Source organism: Eleutherodactylus coqui, chromosome 1, assembly GCF_035609145.1.
Source record: "Eleutherodactylus coqui strain aEleCoq1 chromosome 1, aEleCoq1.hap1, whole genome shotgun sequence".
In the NCBI taxonomy this organism is placed as follows: domain Eukaryota; kingdom Metazoa; phylum Chordata; class Amphibia; order Anura; family Eleutherodactylidae; genus Eleutherodactylus; species Eleutherodactylus coqui.
In genome coordinates, this window is record NC_089837.1 from 334465424 (window position 1) to 334481895 (window position 16472).

The following is a 16472-nucleotide window of genomic DNA, read 5'->3' on the forward strand; positions in this document are numbered from 1 at the left end:
CCAATGAGCTAGGCGAGCTGTTTGCACCAGTGAGTGTTGCACAAGCTGGGCTCCTCCTCCGTCCCCTCCCCCGCTCGTATTCCCGGGTCCGCCTGAGGAATGTAAACTATTCAACATGGAGACAGCAGTCAATAAGCTGGAGGCTCTGGTAAGACGGCGGCGGATGGGGGTGCGGGCTCGGCCTGTACCAAGAGCAGACCCTGCGGGGAAGACGGCTCTGTGGTATCGCCTATCCCCACAGCCGGCGGGTGCAGCTCGGGTAATACTGGGGGACGCCGAGCACGTATCCCCGGCTGTGGGGCCTCCGGGCGGAACACGAGCCGTGCCCGCGGCACTTGGAGGTGGCGCTGTCCGCACACTGGCCGTGGAGGAGGGCTGCTGCGCACGGATGGAGGCGAGGAGCGGCCTGGGCGGCAGTAGTGGACTAAGAAATGGCGGGAGCCACCTCCTCCTCATCCTGCCCTCCGCCATCTCCGGCGGGTCTCCATGAGAGGATCCCTCCGCCTGACCCCATCACTGTCACCTGCCGTCTCATCTCCTGCTGCCCCTCCTCCATCACTACCTCTACCTGCCCCACGCCATGCTGCCAACCCCCGGAGGGCGCCCCCTGTCTGCCGGAGGAACATCATGTAGTCCCAGCAGAAGTGGCAGCAAACCTTAGTGAATGACCTCTGCCCCCTCTCACACAGCGGAGGGGTGCAGAACATGAGAAATAAGGGCAATGTGTGTAAAGAAACATGTACCGCTGCGCTAAATATACTTGTCCAATACTCCAGTGTCCCCGTAATGATATATATCACCCCCTCAGCTGCGGCGGAGTGGGGTCCTGTGCATCTACATGTGATGAAGGGGGACTGGCGCCCCCCAATCTACATGTAATGAAGGGGGACTGGCGCCCCCCAATCTACATGTAATGAAGGGGGACTGGCGCCCCCCAATCTACATGTAATGAAGGGGGACTGGCGCCCCCCAATCTACATGTAATGAAGGGGGACTGGCGCCCCACAATCTACATGTAATGAAGGGGGACTGGCGCCCCACAATCTACATGTAATGAAGGGGGACTGGCGCCGACCAATCGCAATGCTTCAGAATTTTTTTCTACCACTTAAAAAATATATATATATTGGTTGCCCTTGGAAACAGACACCGATTTATTTCGACCCTGCTGTCCGACGTGAAGGCCGTCGGTCAGGACGTCCCCAGACATCCATGTTGCTGCGGCATTATCACGCTTTTTCTGAAATGGGGCTCCGGAATCTTGGTGTGAATGAGGTGTGGCCACCTGCCGGGTGGTTACATGCCCCCCATAGTGGCTGACATCTGCGGCTCTGATCTGCAGGGGTTGGAGATGTCAGCCACTAGGCGGGGGCGGTCTCAGCATGGAAGCCACCCATTGGAGGGTTAACACTTCATCTGCATACCAGTATTGGGCCCCTGAGGAGCAGCGTGTAAGCAGTGTTACACTTAGTACGGCTTCGTGGGGGATCACGGACCGGCAGGCGTTATGTCACCAGAGCTTCTGTCTTAATGCACCAGACATTCTTAGAGGCTTCATACACAGGTTTCTGTGGTCTTGTGTTTGTTCTTTTCTCTTATGTTTTTTTTTTTCTCGGCCTGCCAAAATTATCTATTTTTGTTTTGACATTTTAAACCTAATTTTTTAAATTATTTTTTAAAATCTAACATCTATGTCCTCCCCTTGCGGGGAACATTCACGTTGTGTTTTTTTCAGTTTCCCACAGTAGCTGTGACATCCATAGGAGCCCCAGTCACAGGGAACGACATCCCCCTAGTAACACTAATCAGAGCCAGGGGCCACTAAGACCCTGCAGCCCCCCCATCCCAGGGGGCACCCAGTGATCGCTGGGTCCAATAGAGCCAAGGGCAGCACTGCTTCCTCTACTCACCACACAGTGCTCATTGCCTGCAGCAGAGCAGGCAGAAGCTGCCAGCCAGCGCTGTTGTCTTCCCCTTCGGGCTCCCAGCTGTTTCTGCTGCTGCTAGATAGTTAGAGCTTTCATCCAGCAGTGCCTTAGGTTTTACTATTGGCCTGGAGTGAAGCCTGGACCGAGCACCATGTATTTTCAGCACTTGGTCCTTAATGGGCTGAAAATGATCTTCTTCTGCAAAAATCTATGTTTAACATAACTGGGTGGTCCTGAGAGCCCCCACCACCCTACAGGATTACAGGGAGGCTTGTAAACTCCGGGGCTGTGCTGAAAAGGATGTCACCAAGTAGACCAATTTGTAATCCCATAGATGTAATGGCAGCCACTGACCTCACGACTGAGGGGTCCCCGCGATGAGGGTGCCGTGTAAGGTCACACTCGCTGAGAGGGACCATGTCACTGAGCCAGATCCCTGTCCTCCAATGTTGTGTGCTTCCTGCCGGCCCCTCCATAAGGAGCTCCGTAGGGGCTGTTAGGCCTTGTTCACACATGGACCGGATCCCAGTGACGGAGAATATAAGGGAAGGGTCTTCTTTACTTTGCCGATTTTGTCTGTATTTTGAAGCCACAATCAGGAGTCAATGTGTAAATGAGGCCTCGGGCATGTCGGATGTCAGTGTGTAGACCCCCACCTTCAACAGCTGCAATAAGAGATGGCTCAGATTGTGCCTGTTAACCCTTTAATGCCGTTGTCAATTCTGATCTAAACTGTGATCTCCTGAACACTCCCTTCTGCAATGAGGTTGCAGGGCGCCGTCTGAGTTATGACAGGGCTGCCGTGATTGATTGCGTATTAAGACTTGTCTGTGGCACTTCTCAATACAACGCTGGTAGAAATACAGTATTATGCAATACTGTGGTATTGCATTATACTGTATAAGTGGTCAGACGCTCGCAAGTTTAATTCCCCTATGGGAGCTAAAAAAATAAGAAAGTAAAACAAATTGTAAAAATGAGTGAAATAAAGATTGCCTGCGCAAACCACATCCAAAAGAACCCATGGGTTTCAATGGGTTCCCTCACATGGAGCGTTTTTGCGCCTGAATTTCCATTGGACGCAAAATACAAGACGTCCTCTGCTTCTACGTGCATTGGCACACCCAAGGCTCAATAGGAGTCTATGTGTGCACAAATGCGCACTTGTCCTGAATGGAATCGTGCACTGAACAGCACAATTCGGCGGTGTCAATTGATAACACCAAAGATTAAGTTGGCTGCCCTGCCTGTTCAGACCTGGCATTATTGTCCTGTGCCAATGTGAACCCGTCCGGGAGCGCATACAAGTACAGTAAAGGAGCGTCGTCCTCTCTCGGGTGTATAAATGCTTGCGCTCGTGTGCCGGAGTCCTCGCACAATAAAGCCTTTGTGTGTACGTCGTAAAAACAAGACCCTCCAAAAATGGTGCAATTTGGTTTTTTTTTTCCATTTCCCTTTATCTTTTTTTTTTTTTTCAGTACATTAAATGGTATAATTGAAAAATACTACTTCGCCTGCAAAAACTAAAAAACAAGCCCTCAGACAGCTATGTGGACGGAAAAATAAACGTTTTTTTAAATTTTGTTTTTTAAGCGAGGAAGAAAAAAAAATGAAAATACAAAACCTGGCCGTGTCCTTAATGGGTTAAGGAGGTTTTCTGAGAAGATCAATAAAGTGGTTAAGGCTACCTACCCACGGGCGAGCGCTCGCCAATGTGCGTTTTTGCTGCGATGCATTTTTATGTCTAAAAGCTCCTCCCATCACTTCAGTAAAGTAGTGATTCAGCCATCTTGGAGGATCGGCAACTGTTTCCAATTTTTTATCACTGGGAAACCTTGCATCGCACTCATGTGCACACCGCTTACCGTGCAACGTGTTTTACTGGCCCATTGGAAACAATGGGCCATGCATTCCAAGGGACTCGTGAATATGGGACATACAGCGTTCTTTTTTTTTTTTTTTTCCTCCCGTACCAAACATCTCTCATGTATATGCCTCCATTCATAAGAATGGCGTTAATATTCATTCCCTTGAAACATACAAATCTTGCGTGATTTTCTCGGTTGTGTGAAAATGGTCTAAGAGCAGGGCTGAACTAATGGCATAACTAATTGTGCCCCATTCCCTACCCTTAGATACTCTTCTGGAAGTCCTGGAAACCTTCGTTAGAGAAGATTTCTCACAACTTCCATCACTTATCCTCATTAGGGTGAGTTCACACGTAACAGAAATGGGGTGGAAAATCCACACCGATATTCACTTCATTTCCGTGTAAAAAAAAAACCCGCTGATTTTGGTGCAGATCCACAGCAGCCCCCTCCTAATGAATGGTTGAAATCCTCTGTGGATCAACACAAAATATGCTGTGGGTTTTGACTCAGATTTTCCACTGTAGAAACCCCCCACAATTTTCTTATTTGTGAGCCTAGCCTCATAGGTGATAAGCATCACATTGTTGCCCCCCCAATGAATAGAACGGGGTTGTCAGCCTCTCTGAACTACAAAACTCTAGGGAGGTGGAGCTTGAAAGGAGCAGCGGTAGAGAATATGCACTGCCGCTCCATTCAAAGCCTACGTAGCTTTCGGAAACATCTGAATACTGCCTTGGCTGGACCTTGGCATTTGGGTTAGGAATGGCAACAGATCCTAGCAGAGGGACTTGGGATAAGTTTTCTAGTGAGAGGATTTTCTCACCTTTACTTAGATCCATCCTGGTTCTTGGCAGGCAACATACAGACCTAGAACAAGCTCCTAGGTCAAGTCTTAATAACTCCATGGATGTGTATGGATTACCTCCACACAGGCTGATCTGTTGAGTTTTTTTGAGTTTCTGTTCAAAAGTTAATGAAAGTAAAGGGACCATATCATTGTTTTTTCTAGATACATACATTTCATTGATAGAGGTACCACATTGCCGAGGTATCTTCCACTCAAGTGCTTCAAATGTGTAAGCCTAAGGTTCCCTGCATACCGTAGTCATTAAAGGCCATGTGGCATCAGAGAAGTCACTAGTCTTGCAGAGTCTCCAATAAGTGGTTCTTCATGCTGAAATGCGATGACTGTATTGGTCCCCTGGTGGGACACCACAGGTGTCGCTCAGAACTCTGGATGTTATATATATATATACTTTGTGTTTTTTAACTTATTTTTGTAACTTTTTCTTTTACAATCTATATTCCCCCATGATGTCAGTTAAGACCGCATGGGTTTCATTCACGTTTTTGTCTTTTTTTTTCTATTTCACATTCTTACACTGTATCCATAGGAGCCGCGGTTACAGGGGAAAATACTTGCTGTAGTGACATCAGTCGCTGGCAGAGTTCATCAGGGTTTGCTAGGACCCTGCAGCTCTGCTGTAACAGGGGCTCCCAGCAGTCACATGATCACCGGGTCATGTAGTGGAATAAAAACTTCTATTTTCACTCTTTAGTACATAGTGCTCAAAGTCTCGCAACTTTGTATGTACCGCCACTATAAAATGCAGCGATATAGCGGTCGCCCGTGTGAAAGTGGCCTGAACTGCACGTGTCGCTCAATAAAATTGGAAAGTTGAACTACAAAATGTTTGAATGCAGCCCCAGCCTAACAGTACAACATCTGGGTTACCTGAATACTAGAACCATACACCAAAGAATTTAAAGGGAACCTGTCAGCAGGCTCATGCTGTGCGAACCACAGGAAGCATGAACCCGGGACAGGGATGCACACTGCCCCTATGTGTATTATTTTGACATGCAGTGGTGTTTCAGAATAAACCTACTTTGAAGATGCCATCACAACTGCGCTCTCTCCCCGCCTGCCTCGCGTACAGTGACCGCGCGCTCCCCGCCTGCCTCGCGTACAGTGACCGCGCGCTCCCCGCCTGCCTCGCGTACAGTGACCGCGCGCTCCCCGCCTGCCTCGCGTACAGTGACCGCGCGCTCCCCGCCTGCCTCGCGTACAGTGACCGCGCTCTGCCTTTTGTGTATAGGTAGGGAGAGGCCGGTGCGGTGCCGCTCTTGACTCGGAGCTCTTTAAAGTATATTTATTCTGAAACGCCGTAGTGTTTCAGAGTAAAACATGTATGGCGCAATGTGCAGAGCTGTCACTAGTTCATGCTTCCCACACCAAAATCCGCTATGTGTGAACATACCTAAAGCATGTCTCTAAGCACTTCTAGGGCATGATGGCTGCCCCCATAATCATGTAGACCAAGTGTGCTCTGTGGAGCCCTTGGGGTTCTGCGAGTGATTATTAGGGGCTCCGATAGAGGGTCTAGATCCCCTGCTCTGCTCACCGCGGTTTATGTGATCCACGTTGCTACGCCGACCGCAGGTTCTGGATGTTCATTTCCTCAGTACAGGCTGTCCCGACACCACTACAGCGGGGAGTAGCGCGGGGACCAATGACGGATTATAATTGGGGCGACCACCATGGGCTCAAGACTTCAAGAGGTCCCTGGGCTGTCCCAATCGCCCCTATGGTAATCTGCAGCTTCAGATAGAGGAAGGGGTTAGCAGTGCAACAGAGACAGGGAAGGCTGTGTAGTCAGTAAATTCACGCTTTTCTTTGCATCTAAAGAGCATAGTGGCAATGGGGGAACCCCCTATCACCCACTGGGGCGGCAATGGGGGACCCCTATCACCCACTGGGGCCACCAATACAGAGGATCACTATTACTACATGGGACGGATTTGCTGCAGAATTTACAGTAGCTGTAGCAGCAAAGTGGATGAAATTTTGAAAATCTCATCCACACGCTGTGGAAAAAATCTGCACAACACCCGTGCATATATTGACATGTAGTGCGGGATTTAATTCCGCAGAATGTTAATTTTGAATATTATGTATACCAATAGCCCTGTTGTTTGTCTTTTTTTTTTTTTTTTTTAATAAGGATGAAGGTAAAAATCATATGTTGTGATAAGCCACGCCCCAACCCCTCCCTTGACCACACCCTCTGCCCCGCTTTTTTGGCACTCCATGGGAAACTTTTGCTTCAAAGAGGGCCCAATGGCTGAAAAAGTTTAGGAACCCCTGATGTAGACAATAGAATTAATCTACAATTGGGAAATAAAATGTATCTGAAAAACAGACCATGTTGTACTATCTGGCTTTAATTAGTTAAAGGGAGCGTATCACCTATGGATTCTAACGGTTAGAAATAATTCAGGTTTTGTGAGGCTCTGAGACACATAATGGCTTTATTGCAGTATTGATCTAAATCTTGACCATAGTCTATTGACCGGTTCAACCTTTCATTTCAACCAATGGGCACATTTAGCAAAGTCTTTAATGGGTGCCCATTTGAGGATGTGCCCACCTCTCACACTGATGTTCTCCTGATCCACTTCACCCCCGATGACTTTTGTTATTACATTGTACTCTGCAGATATAACAGAGCGTGGCTGACAACGGTTCACCCGTTTGCTGCTGCCTTCCCCAGAGCTGTCTAGCAGTGACCTATTCTAGTCTACCCATTGAGCATTGTCTACACTCGCCCCGCATGAAGCATGCATACTTTCACTAGGTTTGACAGTTTGTTTTTTAATTACATTTCACTCAATTAGAACCATAAAGCTATGTTTCCCAACATTTAATGTATAGGTTTTGTTCTCAGATGCCTAAAAAGTGTTCAGCTGCAAAACTATTTAAAAAAAATGATAGTGAGAAACATAAACCTTTTTAAGGTAAAAGTGGCTAACCCTATGGCATTCCGGTAACGCTGGATACATTTTTGCTTGATGTGTTCTTTAAACAAGAGGACATAACCTTTATGCCTCTGGAATAAGGTTTTTCAAGGCTTTTTTTTAAGCTTTGTCCTTTAGTTGGTACTTAGTTTACAATCGGCTTTGACCTTGCATTTGTGATAATGATGCATAAATATGGTTTGCTCTAAGACTCCTGTCCAGGGCCCTTTTTATGTTGTACTACTAGTGGCCTGGCACAAAAAGCAGTGCAATGTTAAAAGGGCATTGGCCAGTGACCCAAGCTGCGTTCTGGGGGTTCATGAAAGTCTGCGGATGGCCGTCCGTCGTTCTTGAACTGTGAAGACTATTCTGCTAATGATTGCTCTGACTTTATTGCACTACTGTACTATACAGCTAGCAGTGCAATAGTATTGTCAAAGCATTTGGGAGCAGAGGACCCTTCATCCAACAGGCACATTTAGAGATCTGCAGTACTTGGCTAAACAGTGAAGTTGGGCGATCGTGATTTCTTTCCTTTCTTGTGATAACAAGTTGTGATGTTTTTTTTGAAAATCTGATTTTCAGTTTCAAAAAGCTGAATCTGACTTGGATTACATCGAACAAAAATTGGAGTTTGAAATAAGAAAAAGCCTGCGGGAAGAATCATCTCAGGTATTTGCATCGTTTAGTTTGATGGTTGACATTGATTTGCTTTGAAATTTCTACTGTGTTATTGGAACAGATTGAACTAGTTTCTAGTCTGAGATTGCTGAAGGTCCGGTGGTTCACATTTGCAGTTTTGAGTGGTTTGGCCCTATGTAATTCTTACTGCTCAGGTGCTCTGTGTGTTCCTTTTTGGCAGAACAGACCTGTAAGGAGGCCTGCGACACTTCTATAAGGCCTCATGTCCACGGCGGATCTTTGCTGCGGAATCCGGAGCGGGCATCCGCCTCCCGATTCTGCAGCAATAACCCTCCATAGCATGCTATGGAAAATCGATTCTTCATGCACAGAGCGGAAACTAATTGCGGTTTCCGCGTGCGGATGCAAATTCGCAGCATGCTCCATTTTAATGTGGTGCCCACAAGAACGGCTTCCATTGAAGTCAATGGAAGCTGTCCAATCGGCAGCCTGTCTACAATTGACATTGCAGACGGGCCGTGGATTCCACGGGAAGAGCAGGAGATTTTAAAGAAAAATCTGTACTGCGCATGTGCGACGGCAGGCACGTCCGCAGTACAGAAGAAAGAAGACACAGACAGGTATGCGGGCGCTGGCGGATTCCGTGCGGGATTCCCCATGCGGAATCCACACTAAAATTAGACTGTCTTAGTCCACTCTATAGTGTCCATGTGATACAATTGTATTGTCTATATGTAAAATTATCATTTTTAGATGTTTAGTGATGAGCTAATGGGATTCCATTTATGGGAAGTCTGTCAGGTTATTTTAGCCAGGTAAACCCAATAAACTGTAAGATGTGTGACGTCATGATGAATAAAACCGTACCGGCTCACCACTTGAAGTACTCCAGGCTCTCTCCCTTCCTCTTTTACTAAAAACACCCCCCTTGATTGCTGATTGAGATCTCCGGCAAAGGCTGCTCTGAGGGATCGGTCGCATGCACTGTATCTTCCTCTTGGTCAGGAATGATGGCTCACCACATGTGGAACGCAAGACGTCTCCAGTGGGCAGAGCTGGAGAAATAAGACGGAAATCAGGGGGGTGTTTTTAGTGAAGAGAGAGGGAGCCCAAACTACTTAAAGAGGTGGGATGTCCATCAGATGGTCTACCACTAGTGAAGCCCTTCTGGAGCTATGTCTCTTGATGGGAGCCTCTGTGCAAGAAAATAAAGGTACTGTCTTATTTATCATGATTCACATATCTTACAGTATTATGGGTTTGTATGGCCAAAATGACCTGACAAACTCCTTCAAAGGGACCGTTAAACAGCTATACTATTGTTAGAATAATGATTAGGTCTAGAGATGAGCGAGCACCCAAATGCTTGGGTCCACAGTATTCGAGTCGAGCTTTTCATAAAATTCGAGAGCTCTACTCGAGTAACGGACCCCATTTACTACAAAAGGAGACTCGAGAATTTTTGTATGTGGGACGCCAGGTCCCGAGCTTTTCTTTTCTATCTGTCCAATTTTTGGCTAGTAAATGGCTGGGGGGGGGGGGGGGGGGTCAGGTCTTAGAGGTGTTTGTCTGCTTTTGCATAATGCATACAAAGCAGTAGGTGTTCAGTATTTTAGTCACTTGCTAATGTATTAATGGAATTAGTCACATTCATGTAATTAGCCCTTCTAGAGGGGCACATGTGACTCTGTCAATCAGTGCCTCGCATTGAGATGCATTGCACCTGTGCCATTTTTCCTCCTGGACGCAGGTCTGAATGGTTAGGGATTTGACACAAAGTGGAGGATGCTGATGGACTGGGTCGCATCACATGCCCCTCCATAGGCAGCAATGTTCTGGAAGACAGCAGCAATGTTATGGAAGACCGCATCACTGGTGAGGGGCGTGGCCTCATAAAAGAGGAGAAAAGAGATAAAATACTATGCACCTGAAGTCCTGTACTTGTTATATATAAGGTTGATAACCCCTATAACTGTGTCCTACCGCAGAGAGGGAAGACACAAGCAGATCTGTTAATGGATCAGTAGGCTTTCAGTGGGGCTCCCATCATGGCTAAAAGTGACCATTTGTCTCAATACTTTCAACAGAACCTGATTTTTCTATCTTGTTGAAAAGGATCCTGATGGATTAGTTTTTTTCTTTGTACAATGCAAGTTTCTGACAACAGGATCCTACACGATGGGCGTTTGACCCCCTCATTTACTTTATGAAGTACAAGATGTTTCAACAAGATGAATAAAGTAGTGTGAGCTGCGGATGGAGAAGAGTCCTCGATGAGTTTCTCCGTTTTAATGCTACAAAAGAGAGGAGGAAAGTAGGGGGGAAATTTCTGGGCTACTTTAGTTTTTCTAGGTGTATTGTCACTTGGCACAGGAGTTGGATAAGCTTTGAGTTAGCTATTAATTCTGATAAAACTACTTTATTTTAGGAAAACCCTACCGTATTGCTGGAGCAGCTGGCCAGTGTGAAGTCCCGCTTTAAGGGTTTGTCTTCTCAGTTGGACAAGATTGCTGCAGACCAGCAAAAGTCAGTGGACACTATTCAGGCAACAATAGCAAACACATTAAAAATGGTACAGCATTTACAGCAGCAAACAGATTTTCAGGTACTTCTGAGAGACTTTGCATGTTTGGACCTGTGTGACTACACCTGTAGAAGTAGATGTGGGAGGATTGTCTGGTACTAGATTTTCAGGTACTGAATACGTTTAAAGGGCCACTCCGGAATAAAAACATTATTCCATGCCTGCCCCCCTTACCTGATTTATCTGTCACACTCTAGAGGTCTCCTCTGTATATTGCAGTCACTTCCATGCAGTGCAGCCTCCTGTCTGATGCTTATCAGTACTATGTTGATCTGATCCATCAGGACACCATTAGCTAGAGAATATACCATTTTTGCAGGACACTTTAATTGCCGTTACTTTCTATATTCTTCTAAATAAGCTACAGACCTTAGGCATACATTAAGGCTGCTTTCACATGGTCGTGAAAATTTACGCGTTGCAAGACACACGAATATGAACCCCATTCTTTTGAATAGAGTCATTCACATAAGTGATTTATTATTTTTCTCCTTTCCTTTTCCTGCATCGCAGTGCAGGAAAAAAATCGAGCCATATTGTATGTCTTCAATTGGACCTAAAAAAACCTAGCACGGCGTGCGAGGAGCACGTGAGTGTTATGTGATGTATCCCATTTAGGATCGCTACTTCCTTGAAGCGATGCAAGGCGTTTTTGACACAAGAACTCACATCTGTGGGAAAATCGCACGTTCCTGAGTGTGATATTGGACAGAGTTTCACGGCCTGATATCGTGCTCACTTGTGTGAAATTACACCTACGAGGATGGGCTGTGATGACCTCTACTATAACTATGACAGGAGCTGTGTGATCATCAGTGGCTGTGACAAAAGTGCCTGTATCCCCTTCTGTGGTTTCTGTGGTAGATCCCTGTAATCACATCAAACAGACTGAGAAATGGACTAGTAACTGAACCAGTAGATCTCAGCTGGTCAGAGGAATAACTGATAGGAGTTTGTGTCCCCCTTAAAGCAGTTTCTGTGGTAGGTTCATGTAACAGCATCACACAGACTGAGAAATTGACTAGAAACTGAATACACAACCCAAGTAGATCTGAGCTGATCAGAACTGAGATCACATGACCATCTGAGGAGGAGGAGGCCAGGAGTTTCAGATAGAAAGGAATAACTAACCAAGGTAACCCCCACCCCACTTATATATATACTGAGGGAATAGCTGGAGTGGCCCTTTAATCTACTTGATGTAACTCTATATGGAGCTTGTGAAAAACTGTAATGTGCCTCATCATTATCTATAAGCAGGTACCGCCTTTTTCAGAGGAAGAACTTCATGCGCTCCAACAGTTTGAGACTCTAGCGATGAAGGGCATGAACCTGAAATGAACAGGTAATTTATGATTGTGTTGTAGCTGTAAGAAGGTTGAATATGGGTGAATGCAGTGTGTCTGTGATGTAATTCTCATTTCACTTTGGGTGTGTTCGTCTGTCACCTGTTAATCAATGTCTCCTATATGTGTAGTTTCTATATGTCCACCCCCATGTTGGTGAGCCCTGTGATCTGATTGCATGGGTTTTCCAATTGAAAAAGCAAGTCAGGTGGTGCCGGTGGAGACGGAATAAGGTCTCATGTCCACGGGTGGGTCGGATTCCGCAGCGGAATCCGATCATGCCCGCGGCCGAGGACTGTGCATGCCTGTCCGGGTCTTCTTTCTTTTTTACTATGGATGTGTGTGGAAGCGTCAGCACAGATGTGCGGTAGAGCTTTTTCTTATCTATTTTTATTTTTTTCACACTCCTGCTTTCCCGCGTACATTGCGGAATAGCCACAGATTGTACAGCTTAAAGGGGTTGTCCCGCGAAAGCAAGTGGGGTTCAGCACTTCTGTATGGCCATATTAATGCACTTTGTAATATACATCGTGCATTAATTATGAGCCATACAGAAGTTATTCACTTACCTGCTCCGTTGCTAGCGTCCTCGTCTCCATGGTGCCGTCTAATCTTCAGCGTCTAATCGCCCGATTAGACGCGCTTGCGCAGTCCGGTCTTCTCCCTTCTGAATGGGGCCGCTCGTGCCAGAGAGCGGCTCCTCGTAGCTCCGCCCTGTCACGTGTGCCGATTCCAGCCAATCAGGAGGCTGGAATCGGCAATGGACCGCACAGAAGACCTGCGGTCCACCGAGGGTGAAGATCCCGGCGGCCATCTTCACAAGGTAAGTCACCGGAGCGCGGGGATTTGGGTAAGTACTACCCGTTTTTTTTTTTTTTATCCCTGCATCGGGTTTGTCTCGCGCCAAACGGGGGGGCTATTGGGAAAAAAAAACCCCGTTTCGGCGCGGGACAACCCCTTTAATTGAGTTCAATGGAAGCTGTTCGTGCAGGAAACGCACTGAAACGGAACATACTGCGATTTGATTTCCGCATCCAAAGATCCACAATTCAAATCCGCATGCCTTAATTCAGCTGCGGATGTCGATGTTTCCCTTTGGGTAGCTTGAACTGTAGATCGTCCGCATGGGTGCCCCACGCAGATTCCGCAATTCCAATCCACACGTGGACATTGGGCCTAAGGAATTTTCTGGCTAGAGCTACAAAGTGAATTCGGCCATGACACAGGTCAGGTGCCAAATGGAAGGGAATGCAGTTACATTGCAACTTGCAATTTACCATCACCCAATGTACGAAATCCAAACCTGATGCATATTGCCACAACCTGACAATTGCAAGAAATCCAAGTGCCGATGTGACCGCATTCACTTTACATTAGGATGAGATCTAACGGGGCTTAAGTGTGATTTTTTTTTTTTTAAATTTTATTTATTTATTTATTTTTATTAAATTACTGTATGATGTCATTGTTGGTGTGTAGATCTAGATTAAATTTGGGTGCCCTTAGTTACCTGTTGAATACACAGAGGGTTGTGGCAAATATAGCCTGACACCACAGTCTATATAGCAGCAGGATATCATAGATGTTTTAAAGAGGATAGTCATATGGCAAAAAGCCAAAATCCTACTCTTATTGCAGCATGCCCGTTATGCAAATGCACTGAATTGAGTCTAAAAGGCGGCGCCATTACAGCTCCGAGTCAAGACGTCACTTGTAAAACCCGTCTCTTCAGTCAAGACGTGACAGGAGAGGCTCACATCGAGTGCGCAGAATTCAGCGCGCAAATGCTGATGTCAAAAATAGGTGGTGGCGAGAGGCTGAAGAGGCAGGGTTTTACAAGTTACAGCTTGACTTGGAGCTGTAATAGCTTTTTGACTCAAGGCAACACATTTGCATAGCAGGCATGTTGCAATAAAGTAGGACTTTGACTTTTTGTCAAACTACCCCATTCTGCTTAAAACAGCTATGTTCTCCTGCTGCTATCCTATCCTTGTGTGCAAGTCATGGAAAGCACCATATCATTTTGTATTGAAACACTAGCTTCTGCAGCGCAAGAGCTCACATACACAAACGTATAACACTCCTGTAAAACTGTCAGACGTTCAACTCTCCAGTCGTCGGCCCATGTGAATATGCCCACGACTAGCCGACAAGCAAGCAAATACTTTTTTTTTTTTTTTGTCTTTTATTTTGGCATAAAAATGCTTGTTCATCAGCAGCAAATCTTCCCTTGTAAACTGGGATCTGTTGCTGATGACTGTATTTTGCATGAAGACGACCTATCGTATTAATGATCATTCATCTCCATACTAGCCGCCATCTGCTGCGTGAAAATGGTACTAACAAGCATCCATCGATGTGTTTATATTGTCGATTGGCACCTCTTATATCTGCCCATGTAAAACTATCTTTAGCCACTACTTGACTGTCCAAACAATTATTTCATGTTTACAACGCCTTGGAAAACTGATTAAAATATTTCTTTAAATCATTTTCTAGTGCTTTCAAAGCCTCAAGAAATGGGAACACAACTGTGTAACGCTGAATAGATTTGCTATCAACACAAGCTGTTTGTCGAGAAGGAACATTTACAATGATATTTCCAACTGCAGAGGACACCCACCCATTACTTTTCAAAGAACGAAATCCCACACGTGCATATTTTACGGGAAGCAGAACTGGTTATTGAAGATATTGATTTAATTACAAATATATTATGAAATTGCCCCAGGAATACTCCGGGTTATATAAGCACAATTCTAATTGCCAAAGGCAAAAAATACCCGTAGGTAATATCCCCTAAAATATAATCTAAGTACGTTATTATTCAAAAAAGACAACATCGAATAATTTTTAAAATAAAAGGGCAAATGGCGGTAGCAAATGAGATGTGACCAGCAGTCATCAGTTGGTATCATGTGTGTAATTGTGCATATACACAGTAAAACATAGGCCTGGATGGCCAACTTCCAAAAGCCTACGTGGAAATGAAAAAAACAGGGCTACAGCCCTGGTTATTGCCTCACCTGAGGACGCCGCTAGGCGAAAAATGTCAGGGTTTTGGTGGTGCTGACTAGATATAAGCAAGCACGCTCTGTAAAGGCAGATACTTGAGCGAGCATCGCTCTTCTCGAGTAATCCGAGCAAATGCGCACGGGGGGGGGGGGGATAGAGAAAGTTGGTCACATGTCATCTGCTGCCACCATTCGCCCCTTTATTTTAAATATGATTCGATGTTGTCCTTGTCTTTTTTAAATAATAAAGTATTTCTATTATATTTTAGGGGATATTGCCTACGGGTATTTTTGCCTTTAGCAATTAGATTTAATTACAAATTAATGTGTAGAAAGTAAATTACTCGAGCGAGCATTGCCCTTAGCGAGTACCTACCCGCTCGGAAGAAAAGGTTCGGCTGCCGGCGTGGGGGAGCGGTGGGTTGCGGGGGAAAAAGAGGGACAGAGAGATCTCCCCTCCGTTCCCTGCCGCTCCTCGCCCCCGGTATCTTTTCTTCCGAGCGGGCAGGTACTCGCTAAGGGCAATGCTCGCTCATCTCTAGTAGAAAGCATGTTCTATAAACTACGATTCCTATTTCATTCTGTATTTGTTTACCTTGTGGTTCGTTGCTGCAGGTCCAGCAATTCTGTATCACTCGCTCTAGTTCTACATTCCACAACATAAGCTTACGAAATAGCCTATTCTGATAGAAGGAAAATAGAGCTCATGGGGTAAATTTTGGACATTACAATTACTTTACAGTTTGTTCAGCTGTTTATGCTACATATATTCATGTAACACTTATTGACTTTTGTAATTTAAACGTGTATTTTATATTTTATAATAAAGACTACAATATAAAATGTGAGGATACGTGTTGCTATTGGTACTTTAAATTTTTATCGCACGCATTATAAAGTGTCTTGTACATGTTCCATATAGTAGTATTTTAACTTGTGTCACAAATCGCTTCTGGAGCTCATGAGGTATGACACATCAGCCAGAGACATGCCAACAGGTTAAGAGCCTTCCATGCAGTCAATCCAGCTAAATCCAGGGTTTAGGGCTCTTTGGTTTTCCCTGAAAACGGGTGTGGGGTGTGGAATTGTAACGATCAGTAGGACTTCTGCTGCGCCATCTTCTGTTGTCTAAGTTTGACCACAACGAGGAGTCAGAAGTGTAATGGGAGGCAGCACTTCCATTCATTTTAATGAGACTGAAGTCGCTATTAGGCTTTCGATGTTGACCAGCAATGATGACGTCCGACCTGCAGCACTGACAGCGGGCCAGATGCTAAGCTGATTGACGG

General features: G+C 45.6%; 1 protein-coding gene across 2 annotated transcripts; it reads left to right on the plus strand.

The window, feature by feature from the left end:
• The first annotated feature begins 25 nt into the window (after positions 1 to 25).
• SKA2 (spindle and kinetochore associated complex subunit 2) lies at positions 26 to 16031 on the plus strand. Of its 2 annotated transcripts, none has more exons than XM_066575802.1 (5): positions 26 to 148; positions 8183 to 8269; positions 10668 to 10844; positions 12081 to 12168; positions 14669 to 16031. In XM_066575802.1, the coding sequence occupies exons 1-4, from the start codon at positions 116 to 118 to the stop codon at positions 12162 to 12164; spliced, it is 381 nt and encodes a 126-aa protein (XP_066431899.1). In that variant the 5' UTR covers positions 26 to 115; the 3' UTR covers positions 12165 to 12168; positions 14669 to 16031. The 2 variants fall into 2 exon arrangements, with proteins under 2 accessions (XP_066431899.1, XP_066431909.1); XM_066575812.1 differs by having other exon boundaries at positions 12084 to 12168.
• Positions 16032 to 16472: the final 441 nt, after the last annotated feature.

Coding starts and splice junctions, on each gene's coding strand:
- SKA2 (XM_066575802.1), top strand. CDS start 116: ATGGAGACAGCAGTCAATAAGCTGGAGGCTCTG. Junction 8,270..10,667: donor TGCGGGAAGAATCATCTCAG/GTATTTGCATCG, acceptor ACTTTATTTTAG/GAAAACCCTACCGTATTGCT. Junction 10,845..12,080: donor AGCAGCAAACAGATTTTCAG/GTACTTCTGAGA, acceptor ATTATCTATAAG/CAGGTACCGCCTTTTTCAGA.